The following is a 20810-nucleotide window of genomic DNA, read 5'->3' on the forward strand; positions in this document are numbered from 1 at the left end:
AACAGAAGGCAACAGAAAAACAAGTCGGTTTCCTGATAATGCAGTCTCTAACAAATTAAGTCTTGTCAGTCTGTCTTCTAGCATAGAAGCAATACTGTATATGTGGAACTGGATTTGGTAAGAAGGTAATTTTGCAAGCACTTCCGGAATTATTACATCTCAAAAAACAATGTGCAGGATGAGAAGAGAGTGGTTTGTCAGAACGCAAAGTAATTCCTACCATCTCCTGCAACAGTCTCAACCAAACTCTGTCCAGCAGACCGCTTTGTAAGTAAATACTCTGCGTGATTGAAGGTTCAAGGGTTATTTTAAGAAAAGTCTAAAGAAAATTAACCTTGCAGATTACATTTTGCAGTATAACCACTCTTATGAACTCTACAAACTTTTGTCTTAATTACATAAGCTTTGAAATTGATGGATTTAAAGAGCAGTTGGAATCTAGCTTAACAACAGCTACACAACTCAAAGACAGCGATATTAAGCCAGTCTCAATACAAGTCAAATATGACTTACGCTCTCAGAAAGATAACGTTACTACCAAATACCTGATAAAACTCATAACTAAGAGAATATCAGTTGAAGAGCCCAACATGTCTCTTGGGAGACCAAAAGAGACCCGTGAGACTTTCCATGAAGAAGATGATTTAAGGAAGCGACATGGACACTAGATTCCATTGCAAATGTCACTTCTGAGAAGGCCAAGTGCCATCTGGAACATTACATTCCTTATTTCAGGAATTAAAAAAGTTAATAGGAATAGAATTTATATAAAGCCAGAGTACCTGTACTACTTAAGATGCAAATGACTGATATAAGATTACATGAAAGCTATGAGAATTATCTGGAAAATGTTGGCAGTCTTCCGTATGTGAAATTTTTTTTTTTTTTTTTTTTTTGTAACAAGAGGAGAAGAAGGAAAGGGAATTTAACATCAACATCACTAATGGAATTCCATACTGTAACCATTCTGAAAAGCAAATACAGACAAAGCTAATTCCAGCTCCAAACCTGTCCATCAAACCAACTGCTTAGAATAAACAAAACCTTAAATAACAAAAAACAAGTTAGTCTAAAAGTGCACAATCTGCCCCTCTCTTTCCAGTGTGTCACCCCGCAATCCCAAGTTGGTCTTTGTAGAAAATGGTCTGAAAAATTACCAAGTTTGGAACCAAAAAGTGAGCACGGTCTCTTACAGGAAAGTAAAGTAGCTTAAGCCTACCTAATTTTTTGCAAAGGCTGTTTTTCAATTTAAAAGTTCTGGGTTATCAGATTACAGGTTTCTTTCAGGGTCTCTGCAAGTCATGGGCCTTATTACAGACACTGCTATAGGGTTCTACAAGACCTTACATTAGACTCACTCATCTTTAGTCATGGCCTCTATTTGCCTTCATACCATCTTCAGCTATTTCTTATTTGCCACTCTCCTACTCAAGAAAGTTGCACCTGGCTAATTCAGCCATGTAGCTGACAGCTCAGTATGCTTTTAGTAGTACCCTGCTCCCTAGTAAAGTAAGAGCAAAGCATCTGCATTTCCTACAAACAGAAAGGAAAACCACAGTTTGAAATAATTCAGAAGTGCAGATTTGCAGAAGCTTTCTAACTCTTTCTTTCGATTCTGTTCAAGGCAATGCATTTATTTCCAATATGAAAATAAAAAAAGTAGTAAGAAGCAAGAATTACAAAAAGATGAGCTACTTCTAGACCATCTTTCATTAATCAGAAGCACTGTTCTGTCATTGTTTGGGCTGCCGTCAATAAAACTGGCAGCAATATGCCCTAGAGTAATTTATCCCATGCACTTGAAAGTTTCAGTTGCCCACTTTTACTTGGCTTCTCTGCTACCACAGAAACTTCCACAGCTAACTCCGGCTCCAGGGCTTCAGCAAAAATTGGTCCTCTTCCTCAAGATGTTACCAAGCAATAGAAATCTAACAAAACCCCCAAGTTCATTTTGTGGTTTGTTTGGGTTTTTTTTAAAGGTATGGCAGACTTCATGGAAGCTCATTATGGAGACTGAAAGATAATGAAGGCAGATGTTAGGAAAGACTTAAGCTCATTACCCAACATGACAGTCTAGTACATAGAAATAATAGTAAAAATGTGCCCTTGAAGATTCCAAATAATGAAACCCAAAAAGCTCACTAGAGAGTGGAAGAATCTCTAGAAGGCTCCAAATCTTCACACAGTTCAAACACAGGTGTGCAATCTCTGAAGCTGAGACAGAGATGAGAATGAATCCTGTTTTGGACAGCAGTGAAGCAGAGCTCAGAATGTCATCTATAGTCAATATGGGAAATAATGCACAGAAAGCGAGAATTTCAGAGCTACAGATAGCTGGTAAGGCAGTCAGGACACAATCAAATAAGCTGAGGAAAGTCCTCAACTTATCTACACAACTGTCACTGAACAAGAGGTAACAAAAGAAATGTCTAAAAGAAACATCTTGGAACAAGAAGGCATCATATCAACATCATAACAAGAAAAATTTTCTGTATGAATTATAAAGTCTCAAACCCATTCACCTGTTTCAATAGTGACCAACACAATGCTTGACAGCAATCTCGTTTAACCCCAATGCTAGATACAGGTGAAATGAAAATCAAATGCCAAGCAGTTCCTGCAAGGACTGCTTACAGTATTTTCTATGCGTTTTGCTTTAGAAAATCTACCCTCAATCACTGAGCTTGAACCATTGCTTTCTTCCAAGTGTAAGAGAAGTCTTGAAGACACAGCCAGGACAAAAACATTAGTTTAAAGGTGCCATTTAAAGTGCCTTTTATCCAGTCCACATTACCTTCAAATAAAATCATTCCTTACCACAAAAGCATCAACTTCACAAGTTTTAGATTATTAGATTACACATACATACAGAATACGTATAAAAGGTGTACTTCGAAGATCTGGGAAATTAGACAGAATGACAATTATATCCTAGGAGCTGATTCCTCAGATGTTATTCCGGTGAAGTTGCAGTTTTTAACATCTCTCTCACGAACACCATCGATATTTTATGATTAGTTAGTTATATGCTAATTTTCAGAAAACACTGAACTCTTTTTGAGGGTACCAACCTATGATAAGCTTTGACAACACACAGATGATTGTCTCTAGCTGTGTGCCAAGTCAAGTAAAAATACCTCTGCTTATTGAACAAGTCACACCATCCTGTTAAGACAACAAACATGCTTATGCAGCAAGTCTGAGCACTTCTACGAAGACAGCGATCTTCCCCGGTGTGCAGTGCTTAAGTAATTTCTTACATCAACTCAGACTTCTAAGTGATTCTCATCATCCTTCGATATGACTAGTAATACTTTAGCTATTACAAAACCAGTCTTTCCAAGTCTGTGTTGAAATAAACTGTGTGGTCTACATTTAGATTTTCTAAAAGTCTCTTTAGACTTTCCAAAATATGATTCCTATTTGCAGCAACAGATTTATTTCCTGAGCTTGACTTTAGATAATAATAATTGTTTGGATTTACCTCAGCTGCAATAATATACAGGCATTTTATAACCAATGTTCAAGCATATCTCTGTTTGCTGAGGCATGAATCACAGGCTCTGAAATAGATCTCTACTTCTGTTCCAGAGGAACAATTGCAGTCACTGCCAAAAATCAGGGAGAGTTTGATCTTGCAAATAAAAGTAACAATAACATTACACTGCAAAAGTTCCTTGTCATATACGTACGCAGTTGGGCAGTGTTGAAATGTAAGAATCTAAATACACATCAAAAATGTACATATTTGACTTCCAATTTTTTCAATTACCAAATCTGAAATGAAAACAAAACTAAAGTTCTTTATGCCCACAAAATGCGAAACCTTATTTTAAAGTGTAAGAGGTAGAAGAAGCTAAAGACATCTTTCACAAGTATTTTCTGGTTACATACCAATAATGCCACCTACTGGCATGACAAAAGATTCAAATTTTCTTTCTCAGCAATTTTAAAATTAATTTAAGAGCTTTAATTTCAATACAATATTAAATACCATTGGTTATCTTTTCCCTTGCACTCATCTGAAGCAGATAATTTCTTTCACCCAAATTTCTTCACAAGCAAGGGGCAGGATTAGAATTGAACAGTGTTCTATTCAATACTTAAAATATCAACACTAATCTGAATATAGCAAGGACCAGAATGCAGTAGTTTTCTTCAAAATGCAACCTCCCGGAACAGCAAAATTTCTAAATTCATTGCCAAATAACTTTTAGAAGACACAAACTCATGAGGAAGCTTTACTGGTTCAGAACCTATTAAGAATTCTTTCCATCCTTCCAACCCATATGTATTTTCTAACCCTCAAAATGAATTCCAATTATAATTATCACTCAAAGAGCATGTACAGAGTGAATTTTAGCAATTTCAGGTTTAAGCAGTTAGCCAGGTGGATATCCAAAACAAAGCCAGGAATTAATAATTTTTTTTTTTTTAATCCCAGAATGGAAATGAACTAAAACAACAATTAAAACATCCAAATGAGATTATCCTTGCCTTGTAACTAAGGTATGCAAAAAGCAAACAATTACAATCAAGTAACTTTGGAATTTCACTCCACAATTAAACCGCTCTCTTATTCCGTCTTGGATAAAGCAGTTTACAATAGAATAGAAGAGAAATAGAGTATTTTCAGTTGGAAGGGACCTACGATGATCATCTGGTCCAACTGCCTGACCAGTTGAGGGCTGACCGTAAGTTAAAGCATGTTGTTAAGGGCATTGTCCAAATGCCTCTTAAACACTGACAGGCTTGAGGCACCGACCACCTCTCTAGGAAGCCTGTTCCAGTGTTTGACCACCCCCTCGGTAAAGAAAGGCTTCTTAATGTCCAGTCTGAACCTCCCCGGGTGCAGCTTTGAGCCATTCCCTTGTGTCCTATCCCTGGGTATCAGGGAGAAGAGCGCAGCACCTCCCTCTCCACGTCCCCTCCTCAGGAAACTGTAGAGAGCAATGAGGTCGCCCCTCAGCCTCCTCTCAAACTAGACAACCCAAAGTCCTTAGCCGCTCCTCACAGGACATGCCTTCCAGCCCTGTCACCAGCTTTGTTGCCCTCCTCTGGACACATTCAAGGACCTTCGCATCCTTCTTAAATTGTGTGGCCCAGAACTGCACACAGTACTCAAGGTAAGGCCGCACCATCACTAAATACAGTGGGATAATCACCTCTTTGGACCGGCTGGTTATGCTGTGTTTGATGCACCCCAGGATGGGGTTTGCCCTCTTGGCTGCCAGGGCACGCTGCTGACTCATATTGAGCCTGCTGTTGACCAGCACCACCAGAATCCTTTTTATTACTGCCAGAAAAGGGATAGAGCTATAAATCATACTTTGGGTGCCCTTACAGCTTTCCTTCACGTGACCCTTGAAATTTTTATAAACATTGCTTCTGGTAATAATTTGAGGGTTTACTGGGATTAATTTAGGCACAAGTTCTACAAAATCCATTCCTGAACACAGGGTAACAAGCAAAGGCAAGGGCCCTGTGTCATGATGTTCTCAGCAATTGAGGCTTTAGGGGAAAAAAAATGCAATTGGGTATTTTGGAATGAGACAAGGAAACTTGCAACTACTTCCAATGGGATTTAGCATTCCTCCGCAATGTTACAATTGAAGCTGACAGTAAATAAAACAGCACAGGACAAGCAGCCGATATAAAACCAAGTAACTTTATTAAAGTTCATCAGCGAGAGGACATCTGGATATCCAGCTACTTTTTGCTGTGCATGTTAACTCACTAGCAGTCACTAGGCAAAGCTACATTTTAAAAGCACCTGGCATTGCTCAGGATTTCCTGATACAAAAACCTCCCTTCTCAGACACTCTCTGAATATTACATTGCTGCTTCTCTCCTGAACAGGGTTTACCAGAAAACCATCCTCCTGGTTACCAAGTACACCAAACCTTTCGCAGCCATACTTGTGCCAAACCAAACCACTCTAGACCAAATCTGGGGATTTGTGCCACTTAAACCCTACCAGACTACAAACTCAGCAGACCTTGCACGTAACAGGGAAGCTGCACTAAGATGTAAATGTCATACCTCATGTCCTTCCAGGAGAAGTTAAAAGCTTTTCAACAGCACCACCCTGGAGCCAACCATACTGAAAACCTGCATTACCTACGTTTCCTCATCCAAAGACTGGCAACTACTCAAATAGCAAACAAATTTATCCCAAACATATGCATTTCCATCAAGAAAAACTAATCAGTAAATTTTCTGAAATGTTTATAAGATCTGGGAATCAATATGGCCATCAATATGGGAATCAATACGAAACAGGGGTTGATATAACGGGGGTATCCTTCCACGGATACTTCCCCAAGATTCAACTTTAAGAATCAGCCTTCTAGACTGAATTCTCAGTGGTGAGGGAATAGATGTAGGCAGAGAGAAAATCTTCTTCCGGTGAGCAGAGCTAATGGTGTCATCTTAATACAACGGAAAAATTGCACCTTGCTTGAGCAGCTCCATGGAACGCTGTTTTTTCAGGGCTAAATGGGGTGTTACACTCCAGTAATGGAAATACACAGGAGTAGCAGAGAACACAGGTGAATTTACACCTAACCTCTTCTGGAGGTTGCACAAGCGCCGGAAGAAGCACAAGCTTCCAGCTCATTTCTACCACATATAAAGACTGATAACTCTTATTCCTCACTAAAGATGTTTTTGAAGAGACTTTTTTTAGAGCATTTTCTAGAATGGTTTTTTATGTCCATGATCAATTTACTCCAAATTACATGCATTATAAACTAAACTTTTTTCTTAAAAAACCTATTTTCTCCTCTTAAATAAAGTCAGTCTCTCCTTTAAAAAAAAAAAATCCTAATTTGGAGTTCATGGTTGAGACTAGTCTCTCCAAAATGAATTAGACTGAAGCACGTCCCCACTAGTTGAAGTAAAAAATCTGTCTAGGTTGGTAAGCTGTTTCTGACAGTGGATATTAGTGGATAATCAGGGAATGAATGTAAGGACAGGACTTGCAGACAGAGGTAATTCCCTAACATACCCCCTCTCCCCCAGATTCTACAGCTTTAGAACTTTCTGAGCAAGAGGTTGTGCAGCATAACTGTTCAGCATAGCAAGATGAGTGATAACCCCTTTTCATCATTCATTTAAGAAACAACAGCTACATACCGTAACAAAACTCAGTCTAAAAATAACCTATTCACAGTTCCCAGATTTCTGCCAGTGCAGGTTAAAAATTTACAGAAGTCCATTCACAGGCTATTCTGTGCAGCAGAAGCTGTTCAGGCTGTAAGAACTGTTGCATAATAACCTGATTTGGCCAGAAAAGTCAACTTTTGCTTATCTTTCATAGTTGATTCATATACCTACCACTTAGTCCCACGTTCACCTTACAGACCTTTGATTAAGTGTTACAGAACAATTTCAAGAAAAATATTCTGCTCTCTTTCTCCCAAACCCTGTTTCTGCAAGCACATCCTTATGACCCAGTGGAGAAGTCATTTTTTGTCCTCTACCACCCCCCTAAAACCTTTCCTTCTCTGACAGGTGAACTCCTCCTCCTCCTTTCTAGCTGGCAACATGCGGAAACTGAGGCAAGTCACTACTGTTGTCAGGGGCTAAGCAAACCACTCATCTGATGCAGTAGGGAAGATTTGATCCTGTATCAATAATGCAATGTATTCCCAAACTCTCCTTGTGACCGACTTGCAATTTCCAGAAAAGACTCCTACCTTTTAAGAAATTCAAATTCGAAGAGGAAGGAAAAAAAAAAAAGCTCACCTGCTTTTCATCATGAGCACCAGAGAAGAACAGAAAGATTCTTTCCTAACCTCCTTCAATTCATCTTAAGAAGTACACCAGATACACTTCTGCTACCCTGTGGAAAGCTTACTCTGTGTTTTTTATCTTTTGCTGTAGACTGAATCCTCTACATTGTGAAATTAAAGAGAAATTTTGCACAATCAGCACAAGAGCAGAGGACTGGACTTTTTAATATAATGGCATGTAATGTAGACAGCTAGTTTTAGAAAACATGTAGTACTTTTGTGTATAGTAATTACACTTAAAATTCCAACATTTAAAGACTACACAAACACCCTAAAAATTATAAAAAAGTGGCAATGGAAAATAAGTACTACTTTAATGAATAAATTCTGATACATATCTCAATACTTCAGTGACAAAACACTCATTCTTTTAAGCTCTGATTAAGACTACATAGCCTGCATATAAAACAGACAAGTTAGAGGCAAGAAACATAAAACGATCAAGCCAAGAGAAACAGTTGTTTCTTCTCAATATTAAGAATTAGTTGTCATCCATTAACTTTACAAAACTCCCCTAAAAGCAATGAGGTGCAGAAATTAACTGAGGATAGCTTAGCTTGCTTGTATTATTCATGGTGGTATACACTGAGAATAAAGCTTGACTCTCAAACCAGAGGAGCTGCAAGCCTATAATAAACTATTTAATCACTTGAATTTATTTTAGAAATTCTACAAGCAATGAAATGGCCTCCATTTTGGCCTGTTCTACTTTAAGAGCTACGTAGTAATGGAAGATTCACATTTCCAATTTTTGCTGTCTAGACTGCACTGTCTGTTTTGACTAGCTCTCTACTGACTTTAACAGGGTCTAGACACAGACACCGACCTGGGTATAAAATGTCCCCTTAAGTATCTGCCCTGATGAAAACATCAGTTTTACTGCCCATAGCAGGCAGAGAATGATACAGCTGTTAAGTAGATTACCAGGTATCTGGTATATATCAGGTAGATTATCTGAACCTTTTTTTTGTTCAGGGGTGCCTGACTGTGTTTACAAATACACACGGACCAGTTAGTAAGTGTCAGTTATTCAACCCTTAGTGCCTTCTCCATCAAAAGCAGATCATGGCGGATTAGTCAGCCCCCTTTTGTAAAGCAATGTATGTTTTAGACAAGGGAATGTCAAAGAGAGAGCCTATTGAGATTCCAATAAAATACTTGACGTACCTAGAAAAACTGTTAGTTAAATTGGTGGTGATAGTCTGCAAGTTGTAAAAACAAATGCTTAAAGGGGTTTCCTGAAATGGTATACAAAAGACTAGAGCAATAATACTAATGGAGTTCACCTGGACTGGACTACAGGTTAATCTGAGAGTACTAGTGTAATCCAACAATGCATGAAGTCAATACATTTGTCAACTATGAGGTTTATGAGAGCATCAGACAAGAAGTAGGCAACTCTGTCCTAATAAATTTCACCCTACTTAGTGCAGCCTATCAAAGCACACCATCTGTCACACACAAGAATAAACCAGACTATCATCATTTGGAAGCAACAACAAAGGAAAGCGGCCATTTCATCAAAATCTACTGTGAGATGGCTGTGAACCAAACATGACATTGCACAGAAAAATTACCGATACCTCCATACAAATATAACTGAAGCTTCACTTGGCATCATATATACTATTTTGGTCACTTGCGTTCAAGAAAGTTAATGAAAGCAATCAAACAGGCTCAAAGAAAGACGATGAGGAAAATCCAGAGGACAAAGAGCTCATCTGACAAGGAATCTAGTAAAACAACGGCTAGTTGGCCTGTCAAACTAAAGACTGTTAAGATACACAATTGTTATTTATAAAAAGTAGGTAAACACACTGGAGAAAACTATTAAGCTGAAAAATAACACTGCCACCAGCAAAATGCATAAACTGGCAAGAACATACTTAACTGGAAATCTGAGAATAGTTCTACAGTCTCAGTATGGAAACAGCCTTCCCCTAAGAATACAGGAGACAAAAATCTAATTATCACATATAGCATAATCAGTTTACAGAAGAGGTTATATGACATAGCTGTCCAGAACTGCAGGCAACTGGAACTCATAGAATCATAGAATTGTGTAGGTTGGAAAAAGATCAACAAGTCCAACGGTTAAGCTAGCACTGCCAAGTCCACCACTAAACCACGTCCCTAAGAAACACATCTACCCATCTTTTAAATACCTTCAGGGATGGGGACTCAACCACCTCCCTGGGCAGCCTGTTCCAGTGCCTGACTACTCTTCTGGGCTGTAGAGACCCAAATGCAGGACTCGGCACTGAGCCTTGTTGAATCTCATACAGTTGGCCTCAGCCCATCGATCCAGTCTGTCCAGATCCCTCTGTAGAACCTTCCTACCATCCAGCAGATGAACACTCCTGGCCAACTTGGTGTCATCTGCAAACTTACTGAAGGTGCACTCAATCCCCTCATCCAGATCATTCATAAAGATATTGAACAGAACTGGCCCCAATACTGAGCCCTGGGGAACACCAGTTGTGACTGACTGCCAACTGGATTTAACTCCATTCACCACCACTCTTTGGGACCAGCCATCCAGCCAGTTTTTTACCCAGCAAAGAGTATACTTGTCCAAGCCATGAGCAGCCAGTTCCTCCAGGAGAATGCTGTGGGAAACCATGTCAAAGGCCTTACTAAAGCCCAGGTAGACAACATCCACAGCCTTCCCCTCATCCACTAAGCGGGTCACCTTGTCATAGCAGGAGATCAGGTTAGTCAAGCAGGATCTCCCTTTCATAAACCCATGCGGACTGGGCCTGATCCCCTGGTTGTCCTGTACATGCCACGTGATGGCACTCAGGATGATCTGCTCCATAACCTTCTCTAGAACTAAGGTGAGGCTGACAGGCCTGTAGTTCCCAGATCCTCCTTCTGGCCCTTCTTGTAGATGGGCATCACATTTGCTAATTTCCAGTCAACTAGGACCTCCCCAGTCAGCCAGGACCGCTGATAAAGGATTGGAAGTGGCTTGGTGAGCACCGCCACCAGCTCCCTCAGTACCCTTGGGTGGATCCCATCCGGCCTCACAGACCTGTGTGCATCTCAGTGGTGTAGCAGGTCACTGACCATTTCCCCTTGGATTATGGGGGCTTCATTCCGCTCCCTGTCCCTGTATTCCAGCTCAGGGGGCTGGGTACCCCGAGAACAACTGGTCTGACTATTAAAGACTGAGGCAGAGAAAGCATTGAGTATCTCAGCCTTTTCCTCATCCTTTGTCACTGTGTTTCCTCCCACATCCAATAAAGGATGGAGATTCTCCTTAACCCTCCTTTTGTTAATGTATTCATAGAAACATTTTTATTGTCTTTTACTGCAGTAGCCAGATTATATTCTAGTCAGGCTTTGGCCCTTCTAATTTTCTCCCTGCATAACCTCATGACATCGTTGTAGTCCTCCTGAGTTGCCTGCCCCTTCTTCCAAAGGTCATAAACTCCTTTTTTTCCTGAGTTCCAGCCAAAGCTCTCTGTTCAGCCAGGATGGTCTTCTCCCCTGCCAGCTCACCTTTCAGCACATGGGGATGGCCTGCTCCTGCACCTTTTAAGATTTCCTTCTTGAAGAACGTCCAGCCTTCCTGGACTCCTTTGCCCTTCAGGACTGCCTCCCAACGGACTCTCAACCAGGCTCCTGAACAGGCCAAAGTCTGCCCTCCAGAAGTCCACGGTAGCGGTTCTGCTGACCCCGCTCCTGACTTCTCCGAGAATCAAAAACACTATCATTTTGTGATCACTATGCCCAAGATGGCCTCCAACCGTCACATCACCCACAAGTCCTTCCCTGTTCACAAACAAGAGGTCCAGCGGGGCACCTTCCCTAGCTGGCTCCCTCACCAGCTGTGTCAGGAAGTTATCTTCCACACACTCCAGGAACCTCCTAGACCGTTTCCTCTCTGCTGCATTGATTTCCAGCAGGCATCTGGTAAGTTGAAGTCCCCCACAAGAACAATTGTGAATGACTGTGAGTCTTCTCCCAGCTGCTTATAGAATACTTCATCTGCCTCTTCATCCTGGTTGGGTGGTCTATAACAGACTCCCACCATGATATCTGTCTTGTTGGCCTCCCCCCTGATTCTTACCCATTAACACTCAACCCTATCATCACCATCAATAAGCTCTAGACAATCAAAAGACTCCCTAACATACAGGGCTACCCCACCGCCTCTCCTTCCTTGCCTATCCCTTCTGAAAAGTTTATAGCCATCCATTGCAGCACTCCAGTTGTGCGAGTCATCCCACCATGCTTCTGTGATGGCAACTGTAAGTTGTGCTTCAGTTTTTTCCCACAACTATGCTAATTGTAAAGTGCAGCATATAACTCCCCAGATGTTTAGATATTCTTAGTTTTTGAGCCTACATATCGAATTCAAGTTTATAGCCTGCATTTTATTAAATTGCTTGATTACATTACACTGTCACACACGCACAGCCATTATCTGCAAGTTCAAAATATTATTTCAGATAGGCTGGCACTAGCGTGGATGCACTATCATAAAAACTGTCATAACCCATTTTAAACAGCTACACTCCTGCATTTCTTTCCATTTGCTAAAACATAGTGCCCCAAAAGATGTTTTAGACCATCCTGGCCTTTATATTTAAACACAAGCTACACTAACAAGAAGATCACATACGGGATGACAAACTACCACTGAACTTCACATGCAGTTCACAGACAATTATAAACCACAGAAAATCTACAGTTTGTTTGCTGATTATATAAGATATAACTTAAGAAAAGCTTTACAAAAACTATGCTAAGAAAGCAGTTTAAAGCCACTAATAAGCATAACAACTAAAAATCAAGAAACGGAGAGTCTTACTGAAAATTGTGCTCTTACCTTTTCCAGGACTTAGGTTTTGGTCTATAAACACCTTAAGCTCTCCATTGGCTTCAATTAGTCCAGCCTGTTAAAGAAAGTAACTTTTATTAAATTTACAAACACAGACAGCCTTTTATTGTTAAAGATGGAAGAAATCATACCAGAAGTCTGCTGCTACCACTCACATTTTGTCACAAATCTGCCACTATGTAATGGCACGGTTTGTGGCACGGTATTTGCCAAACTTTAAAATCTTGATTTTATAAATAACATTCTTAAAAGGCAGGCAAAAGATTGGTTTACACCCACCTTGCTATTTTGTGTCCTAAGCTCTTGTAGTGTACATGCACTGTTCTAACAGACAGCTGAACACCCTTCTAATTAGAACCACCAACACCTTCGACTACACCTTTCTCTGTGTAGATACTATTTACCTACCACAGAAGTTAACAACATTATAGCAAAAACAGTAGAGGTGGTAGAGAGCACCTTAAGCCATTGTAATCAGAAAAAAAGGCATTAAGAAGAAATACCTTGAGCTTTTCAATTATTATTTTTTAAAGATCAGAATATAAAGCTCTTAAGTGAAAGAGCTATAGGATTACACACAGGTTTATAAAGTAATCACCATCCTTTGAGAAAGCTCATAGTAGAAGTTATTTTTAAAAAATACTCTTAATTTTTGGATAGAAAACACTTAATGCAGTAGTTCCTTGGTATCTCCAGACAAAACAGTTCTGAAAAACAAAGACTGTTTCCATTTAAAAAGAACAGCAAGAAAGTCAACACTTGTACTTAACCATAGTTTAGCACATGGTGTTACAGAGGCTGAAAAGTCCCCATTTTGTGCATAGCTGGTATTTGCAGGCTACTGCTGATCTTCAAGAGATAATTAAGTGGTTTGCCATCAGTCAGCAGCAAAGCTTTCCCCTTAAAAGTCTACCTGAAGAGCCCTACTTACGATTTGCCAGAAGTTCAGCAAACCAAGTGAGCCACTAGAGGATGCTGTGGTGCTGTTGTTATCCAGGTGTGTGACAGCAATGAATTAAGGAAGACCGCGAACTTTACAAAACGGGAAACTTTCTCTCCTCAGTGAAAGGAGGGGGCGGGGGGACAAAATAACTGGGGACAGGCTGGGAAGTGAGCAGAAGAGAAATTTTGCTAAGGGAGGCATAAAGAGCAGTGGTCTGGCATGGCATGGCAGCGATAAGGACCTTGTGGCACAAAGAAAACATAAGTGAGGAGACAGTGGAACTGATGGGTAGAATTAAGAGCTTCTGGCAGTTCTATCCTCCATTCTCCTCATTTGCCCCCTGCAAGTAACGAAATAGCATTGTTTTGAGGAGGCTGCAACAACTTACCAGTATACAACCATTGCCTGTTCTCCATCTTGCCCACAGCAGGGATTCAAAGGTCCACTTGAACAAATGACAGTTCTACTGCCCTATTCCCAGGCACCAGAGCTTTTCATAAAGCCTAACTCTTCATCACACTTACTACATAATTCAGAAGGGCAACAGACTGTATCAGACACCTTCAAAGAAAGACAGTGCACTCACCAACGTGAAATCAGTATCACATACAAAGATGTTATTAGAGCTACAAAGACGTTACTAGAGCTACACTCTATGGCAATATCACATTCCAGAACAATGGAGTGCAATGTGCTAGATGAAGATCAATTTTTGGGTAAGTGTTACATTATACTCCCATTCTACCTCAATTTCACAACAAGAGTGTTAAACCACACAGGAAGTGCAGTCTCATTGTCATAATTTCTTTAAATGCAGTACTTCAGTTTCTATTCAACAGCAGAAAGAGAAGGCTTGTACTCAAGGATTCCTGCAAATTCTCTTTTCCATGAGAATCAAAAAGATATCAATGAGACTGGAAAGATTTAAATATATTGAGTTTGTGATCAGTGGACCACCAAGAAAATGGCTGTTTCAATCTATAATGTCTTTCATTTTAGAAGCACATGAATTTAATAATTCTGAATTGTTAAATCAATTCATCACTTTAATATGCAAAAGCAAACTTGCATAGAGTTCACGTTAGTTACAGTGATAATCCAAAACCAAATATTTAAGCTGTGATATTCAGCAAATTTAAGTATTAAATGCAAAATATTTCAGTAATTAGCAAATTAGACAATTCAGTAATCAATTACTTATTGGTCCCTTCCTATTTTTATTTTTTTAAACTAGAACAGTCTCCAATATAGCTATTTCTATTAATTCATTTTATCTTTAAGTATTCAACCAACCACCATACCACAGTATCAAATAATCTCATAACCTTCAAGTATTCTTCTATATAATTAAAATATACAGTGAAAGATATTACCCAAAACAACACACAACTCCAAAAAACACAATCTAACCTAGCATTACAAAGGGTCAGATTAGCACCACATGCCCTGGGCCATGCTTTTGTGTCACTGAAATTACACGAGTCACTGACAAGCTGGAGAACATTTGGGAAAAACACTGCATTTACTCAAGAAGAGAATACAATATAGGAAAAATCGAAGAACAGCAATCACTGAACAAGAAACCCCTCAGGAACCACGACACTGATGAAGAGTACAGCAGTTACAGTTCCACCACCTTTCCACACCAGTGTCTGACTAAAGGTTCAGCTCTAGCAGTTAAAATAGCTGGTAAACATACGACTCGTTCATAAGAGTATGCCTAGGAAAGGCTCCAAGAAAACTATTTGGAAAGAATCCTACCAAATCCCACAGCAAATAGCACCCCCAGCTCTTATTATTCATAATGAAAACTGATTTCTAGTGAAAATTCTGTTACTCCAGCCTCAGTGTTCTCTTCACACTTCTGGATATTATTTAATTATAACCTTATCAAAATTTATTCACTAGTTTTGAGTCTCCTCAGGCACAGATACAAGCTTTTGGCAAGAAAAAAATGAAAAGCAAAACTTCCATTCCATACGAAATTCTGGTGTCTTTGTTCTAAAATGGAAATGCTAGGCAAAAAATCTCTCAGTGTGTATTTCGAAGAAATTCCCGTTATTTTTCAAGCTAGGTTATTTTGGAGGAGAGACCAGGATTACTCCTCCATAACCTAACATAGTCCAGTGCCCAAAAGGAAGAAAGAAAATAGAGGAAAATGTAACCATAGCTCCCTTAGGTACATCACAGTCGCAGATTCACAACAGGGGGAACAAACCCCACACAACAAAAAACCCACACCAGCAAGAAGCATTTGATTTCCCCCAATGGAAAAGTAACCTTCTGCCAAGGAGGGTTTAGAGTTTAGACATCAAGGAAATTCTATTTTCTGATGGGAAAATACATGTAGTTTTCAGGCCTTATCAAGCTGCTTGTAACAAGGCATTCTGATTTTTTTTTTTCACCTGAAAATGTAACTTTTTTTTTTTTTATTCCACATTTTCTTCTTATCTTCTCATGATTCTAAATTTCAAGATGCATTACTTCCTTTGATGATATGCCAGGGCTGCTTGAAGTAATATCATGCTCTTCGACTCTGAAAGCTTATTAAGTGTGTGCAACTTCACAATTTAGCATTGCTTTCCTCTTCAAAGAGACATGTTGGCTATGTATACTTCTCTATGGCTACATAAAGAAACTCCTAGTATCCTAAACGGGCAATAGATACACCCTTTATCCTTTTCACATTACAACAAAATCAACAATTATTTTTAAAAAGAGCTTTTGACACTCAACATAGCATCTGAACTGTAATAACTTAAGATCACCTTTCCACAGATCAAAAGAAGAAGGTTACAGACCATTGGACAAATTAGTAAACCTGGTAATTCTAACTGTGGAAGCTATGCTGGAGTGAAGACCTCAACCATCACGTAGGCTTTGTTGCGTCACATCGTTCAAAACTCCTAAGGAAAAGTAATCAACTGACAGGCTAAACATATCAAAAAAATTCAACTGAAGTTAGCTTTGGCCTGCTATGAGATCATCAGCAGTCCTAAGGACTGGGAAGTCTATTTTTGTTTTGTTTACAAGTAAAAGCTGAAAAGCACTACAAGTGCCCTCAGCCTGAAAGTCAGTAAATTAGGAAGTATCTTTCTGTTGGGACTAGAGTTAATCAAAAACAAAATTTGCTAAAAATGCAGAGAATTTCACTTATTAAAAAAAATCCCTTAGTGCAGACTATCATAGAATAATTTAGTATCTTACAAGCTAATATTTGTGGTCTCTGAAGTTATGCACTAGAAAATCAACACCCTTACAACAAAAGTTATCATTTGTTCCACAGCTTTCCAGACTTGCAACTCAATTTCTTAATAAAAATCGGCATAAGATTATTCACTAAGCCTTTAAACTAAACCAAAAAGATTCAAACTGAATTTGGACTGAAGGAGAAGGAACCTATAAAAGCATGACCAAGAAGTTTGACTAAAACGAGACTGAACAAGTACATGTGCTGCGCCTATCAGGTTGGGTGGGAGTGTTGATCTGCTGGAGGGTAGGAAGGCCCTGCAGAAGGACCTGGACAGGCTGGATTGTTGGGCCAAGGCCAACTGGATAAGGTTCAACGAGGCAAAGTGTCGGGTCTTGCACTTGGGTCACAACAACCCCATGCAACACTACAGGCTGGGGGAGGAGTGGCTGGAGAGCTGTCTGGAGGAAAAGGACCTGGCGGTATTGGTCAACAGCCGGCTGAACATGAGCCAGCAGTGTGCTCAGGTGGCCAAGAAGGCCAATGGCATCCTGGCTTGTATCAGGAATAGTGTGGCCAGCAGGACCAGGGAAGGGATCGTTCCCCTGTACTTGGCACTGGTGAGGCCGCACTTCGAACACTGTGTTCAGTTTTGGGCCCCTCACTACAAGAAGGACATCGAGGTGCTGGAGCGTGTCCAGAGGAGGGCAACGAAGCTGGTGAAGGGTCTGGAGCACAAGTCTTATGAGGAGAGGCTGGGGGAGCTGGGGTTGCTTAGTCTGGAGAAAAGGAGGCTGAGGAGAGACCTTATTGCTCCCTACAACTACCTGAAAGGAGGTTGTAGCGAGGCGGTGGTCGGTCTCTTCTCCCAAGTAACAAGCGATAGGACAAGAGGAAACGGCCTCAAGCTGCGCCAGGGGAAGTTTAGGTTGGATATTAGGAAAAACTTCTTCACCGAAAGGGTGGTCAGGCACTGGAACAGGCTGCCCAGGGAAGTGGTTGAGTCTCCATCCCTGGAGGTATTTAAAAGAAGGGTAGACGTGGTGCTTGAGAACATGGTTTAGTGGTGGACTTGGCAGCGCTAGGTTAACAGGTGGATTCGATCTTGAAGGTCTTTTCCAGCCTAGATGATTCTATTCTATTCTAGATTTAAGTGGAGAGGAACGTCCCCCCCCACTACTCCGAGATGAGTAAATATGGGGAACAGAAAGGTGCTTTTGTGCCACAGAAATACCTCTTCTATCTTGCTTCTAGGTAGCGAGCCCATTTTAAGTATACTCCCTGAAAAAGAGCTGAGAGAAGAGCAAAAAGGGTAGAGATAAATGGAAACGGAGGTATTTGCCAAAAGGTATTTCTCAGAAATTTTCAGTTGCTAACAGCAGATTAAGCCCAGTAGACTGAGGCACAGGACTGGGTTTGACAACAGAACAGAGATGTGGGTGCCAAATATACAACAATGGTTAAAGAATGGGAGTCAGAATGGGACAGACAGAAAAACAGGCAATTTGGGGACTGGCTGGGAAAGAGACAGAAAGTGAGCTAGAAAATCAGATGGAAGATGGCAGATTAGAGTTGAGGCAGAAAAACTGAGAGTCACTGAAAAAGTACAGGCAACAGAACTGATGAGAACCTAAAAGAGAGCATTAATAGAACAAGGAGATCAGATCCTGTGAGGAGAAGAGAAGAACATGGGAATTGGGAAGACAAATAGCATCTATTCTAAACTAGGACTGAAAGGGTAAATAAACTGGGACTCGGACTGAGAAATTCAAAATAAATCAGGAAAGAAGTACTAAAGACAGAACCAGAAAATAGAGAAACTGGGAAGGAAAAGTATTCCTGTTAGAGTACGTTTCCTCCCAGAGCTTCTCAAAGGCATCAGGAGGATGCCTCTGCTGTCTACAAGCATTTGCAAAGCCTACTAGCAAACAACCACACATCTTGTGCAAACTGCACCTAACTTGATCCATACAGAATGACAATCCCTAGTCATTTTACTGCTTAAGAATAGGCAATGAATGTAAAGGCCCTATGCCATGCAATTTTACTATGTGCCACTTCACTGACAACGTGTGTGGGGGGGGGTTGTTTCCCTTATTTTAATATCAGGAAGCAACAAACACACAACAGAAAATTAGCACAGCCACAAAGTGGAGAAAAGCTTATAAACAGAAATAACGCTGCTTAAACCACCTTAATTCTTCTTTCACCCCTATCCGTATGCAAACATCATTTGTAACAAGCTGATAATACATTATTTTTCCCATTGGATTCTCATCTCATTCAGGGACCAGAGCAAACATACTCTGGGAATGAATCATCATGTGACTGCAGGAGACTATTTTTATGGGACATCCAATTAATTTTTCACACAAATTAAAAGGCAATTAAGATATGAAGCAGAGGATTGCAGGAAAGGAAAGTTCTTAAAACATTTGAATTTCATTTTGCAAATGAAGTCAGTGAGAACTATTCCTTACTATATAAAGTAATACAAAAGAACTTTTAAAGCCAGGCTATAGGAGTCTGATCCTACAAAATTCTCAGATGTGTTATTTTACTGTGTCTCAGTAGCCACCTTCTGAAACAGAGATCATATCATATCCTCAGTTCATGGCAGCATCTTCAAGATTAATGTGTTTGTCAACCGCTCAGCAATGAGCTATACCATAGAAATGAACTTTCCAAAGAGTAAATTGATTTATTAGCACCTTAACTAGCAAGACATAGTCAAAGCACTAGATGTTAAAGATATGGATAACACAGAATTGCGAAGATAAAAACTAAATACAGGTTAGTAGCTCAGTTAAGCATTGTCAATCTTTGGTCTGAATATAGGCTCCACCAATACGGCACATACATTGGACACTGAGTATACACAGAATGACACCTGAGGTCTCCTTATTGCTGAATATGGCAAGACCATTAGCTTTCTTGGCTATTTTTTCTAAACAGAGCAACACATCTAGAATTCAGCAAAAATTAAATCATAGAATCATAGATGAAGAATTAATTATGAAGATAAGTCAAATAGTAGTCCAGTCTAAGCAGCCACACAGATCAAGAATACCACAGGAGTTAAAATCATTATACTGGGTCGTTTCTTACAGTAATTCAAAATTGCCCAAGTCATACAATCCTTGCAAAATTTAAAGCTGTCACCCCCAAAACTAACTGCGAAGCTGTAAGAATGAAGCAAAATTGAATACAAGATTCCTAGGATGAACAGGACCGAAGCACTGGTTCGCCACTTCTACCACATAAACTAATTGGAAAATAAAATCATCTCTTGTGTCCTCCTGGACTAAATACTCATATGCAGAGAGGTACCAGCAGCAGCGACTTCCACAACTAGCTCCTGGTGCCGTTCTAGATTTGACCTACATAGACTTTTGTTCTTCCAGCCAAATCAAATCTTTAGAGCTGTTTGTTCAACAGCATCTGAACTACAGAAGAAATCAACAAGTAATGTTAAGCAGGATTCATTCCAAAACCATTTGCCTCACCAACTGCCTTATCAGTGTATCGTAAGGCTACAGCAGCCCACAACATAATTTTCAAGCAAGTCTGCGTAACCATTAATGCAATACTGGGACACTTAGCGCATGTCATGTAATGCAACACAAGACAAGTAGCCAGCAGCATTTTTGGGGATATGGACCGCTGTCAACCTTTAAAATCAAGTTGTCCACTATCTGTCCGAGAACCACTTCAACATAGAGAATGTTTAGCAAAGATTGGCCCATTTTTCCTCCCGCTTCTAATTAGCCACAATAAATCTCCATTAAGTGATATCCAGGCAAGCAAATACAAACATTAAAATAAGTGATCCCTAGTGTAACTTAATTTTTAAAAGCTGCATTTTTGTTTAGTGTGTTAAGTTGTCAGCACACTGTATTTACTCAGTAATACTACAAATATATATATATATATATAATGTATCTATATAAAGCCACTACCATTAACTGACACATACAATTAATAAAGAAGTTAAACACTGGAAGGCTACAGGAAAATGCTTTACTTACACAA

General features: G+C 39.8%; 1 protein-coding gene across 4 annotated transcripts in view; it reads right to left on the minus strand.

Annotated features, from left to right (window-relative positions):
* Positions 1-20810, minus strand: part of TFDP1 (transcription factor Dp-1) — a 53985-nt gene that overhangs the window by 25696 nt on the left and 7479 nt on the right. For all 4 annotated transcript variants that reach the window (XM_087756699.1, XM_087756701.1, XM_087756698.1 and 1 more), the window contains exon 3: positions 12634-12700. In XM_087756699.1, the coding sequence (XP_087612825.1) occupies positions 12634-12700 (67 nt within the window). The remainder of the gene's footprint in view (positions 1-12633; positions 12701-20810) is intronic.

The sequence above is a fragment of the Nipponia nippon genome, unplaced genomic scaffold (assembly GCF_047370975.1).
Source record: "Nipponia nippon isolate SJK-2023a ecotype South Korea unplaced genomic scaffold, ASM4737097v1 scaffold_2, whole genome shotgun sequence".
Lineage (NCBI taxonomy): Eukaryota > Metazoa > Chordata > Aves > Pelecaniformes > Threskiornithidae > Nipponia > Nipponia nippon.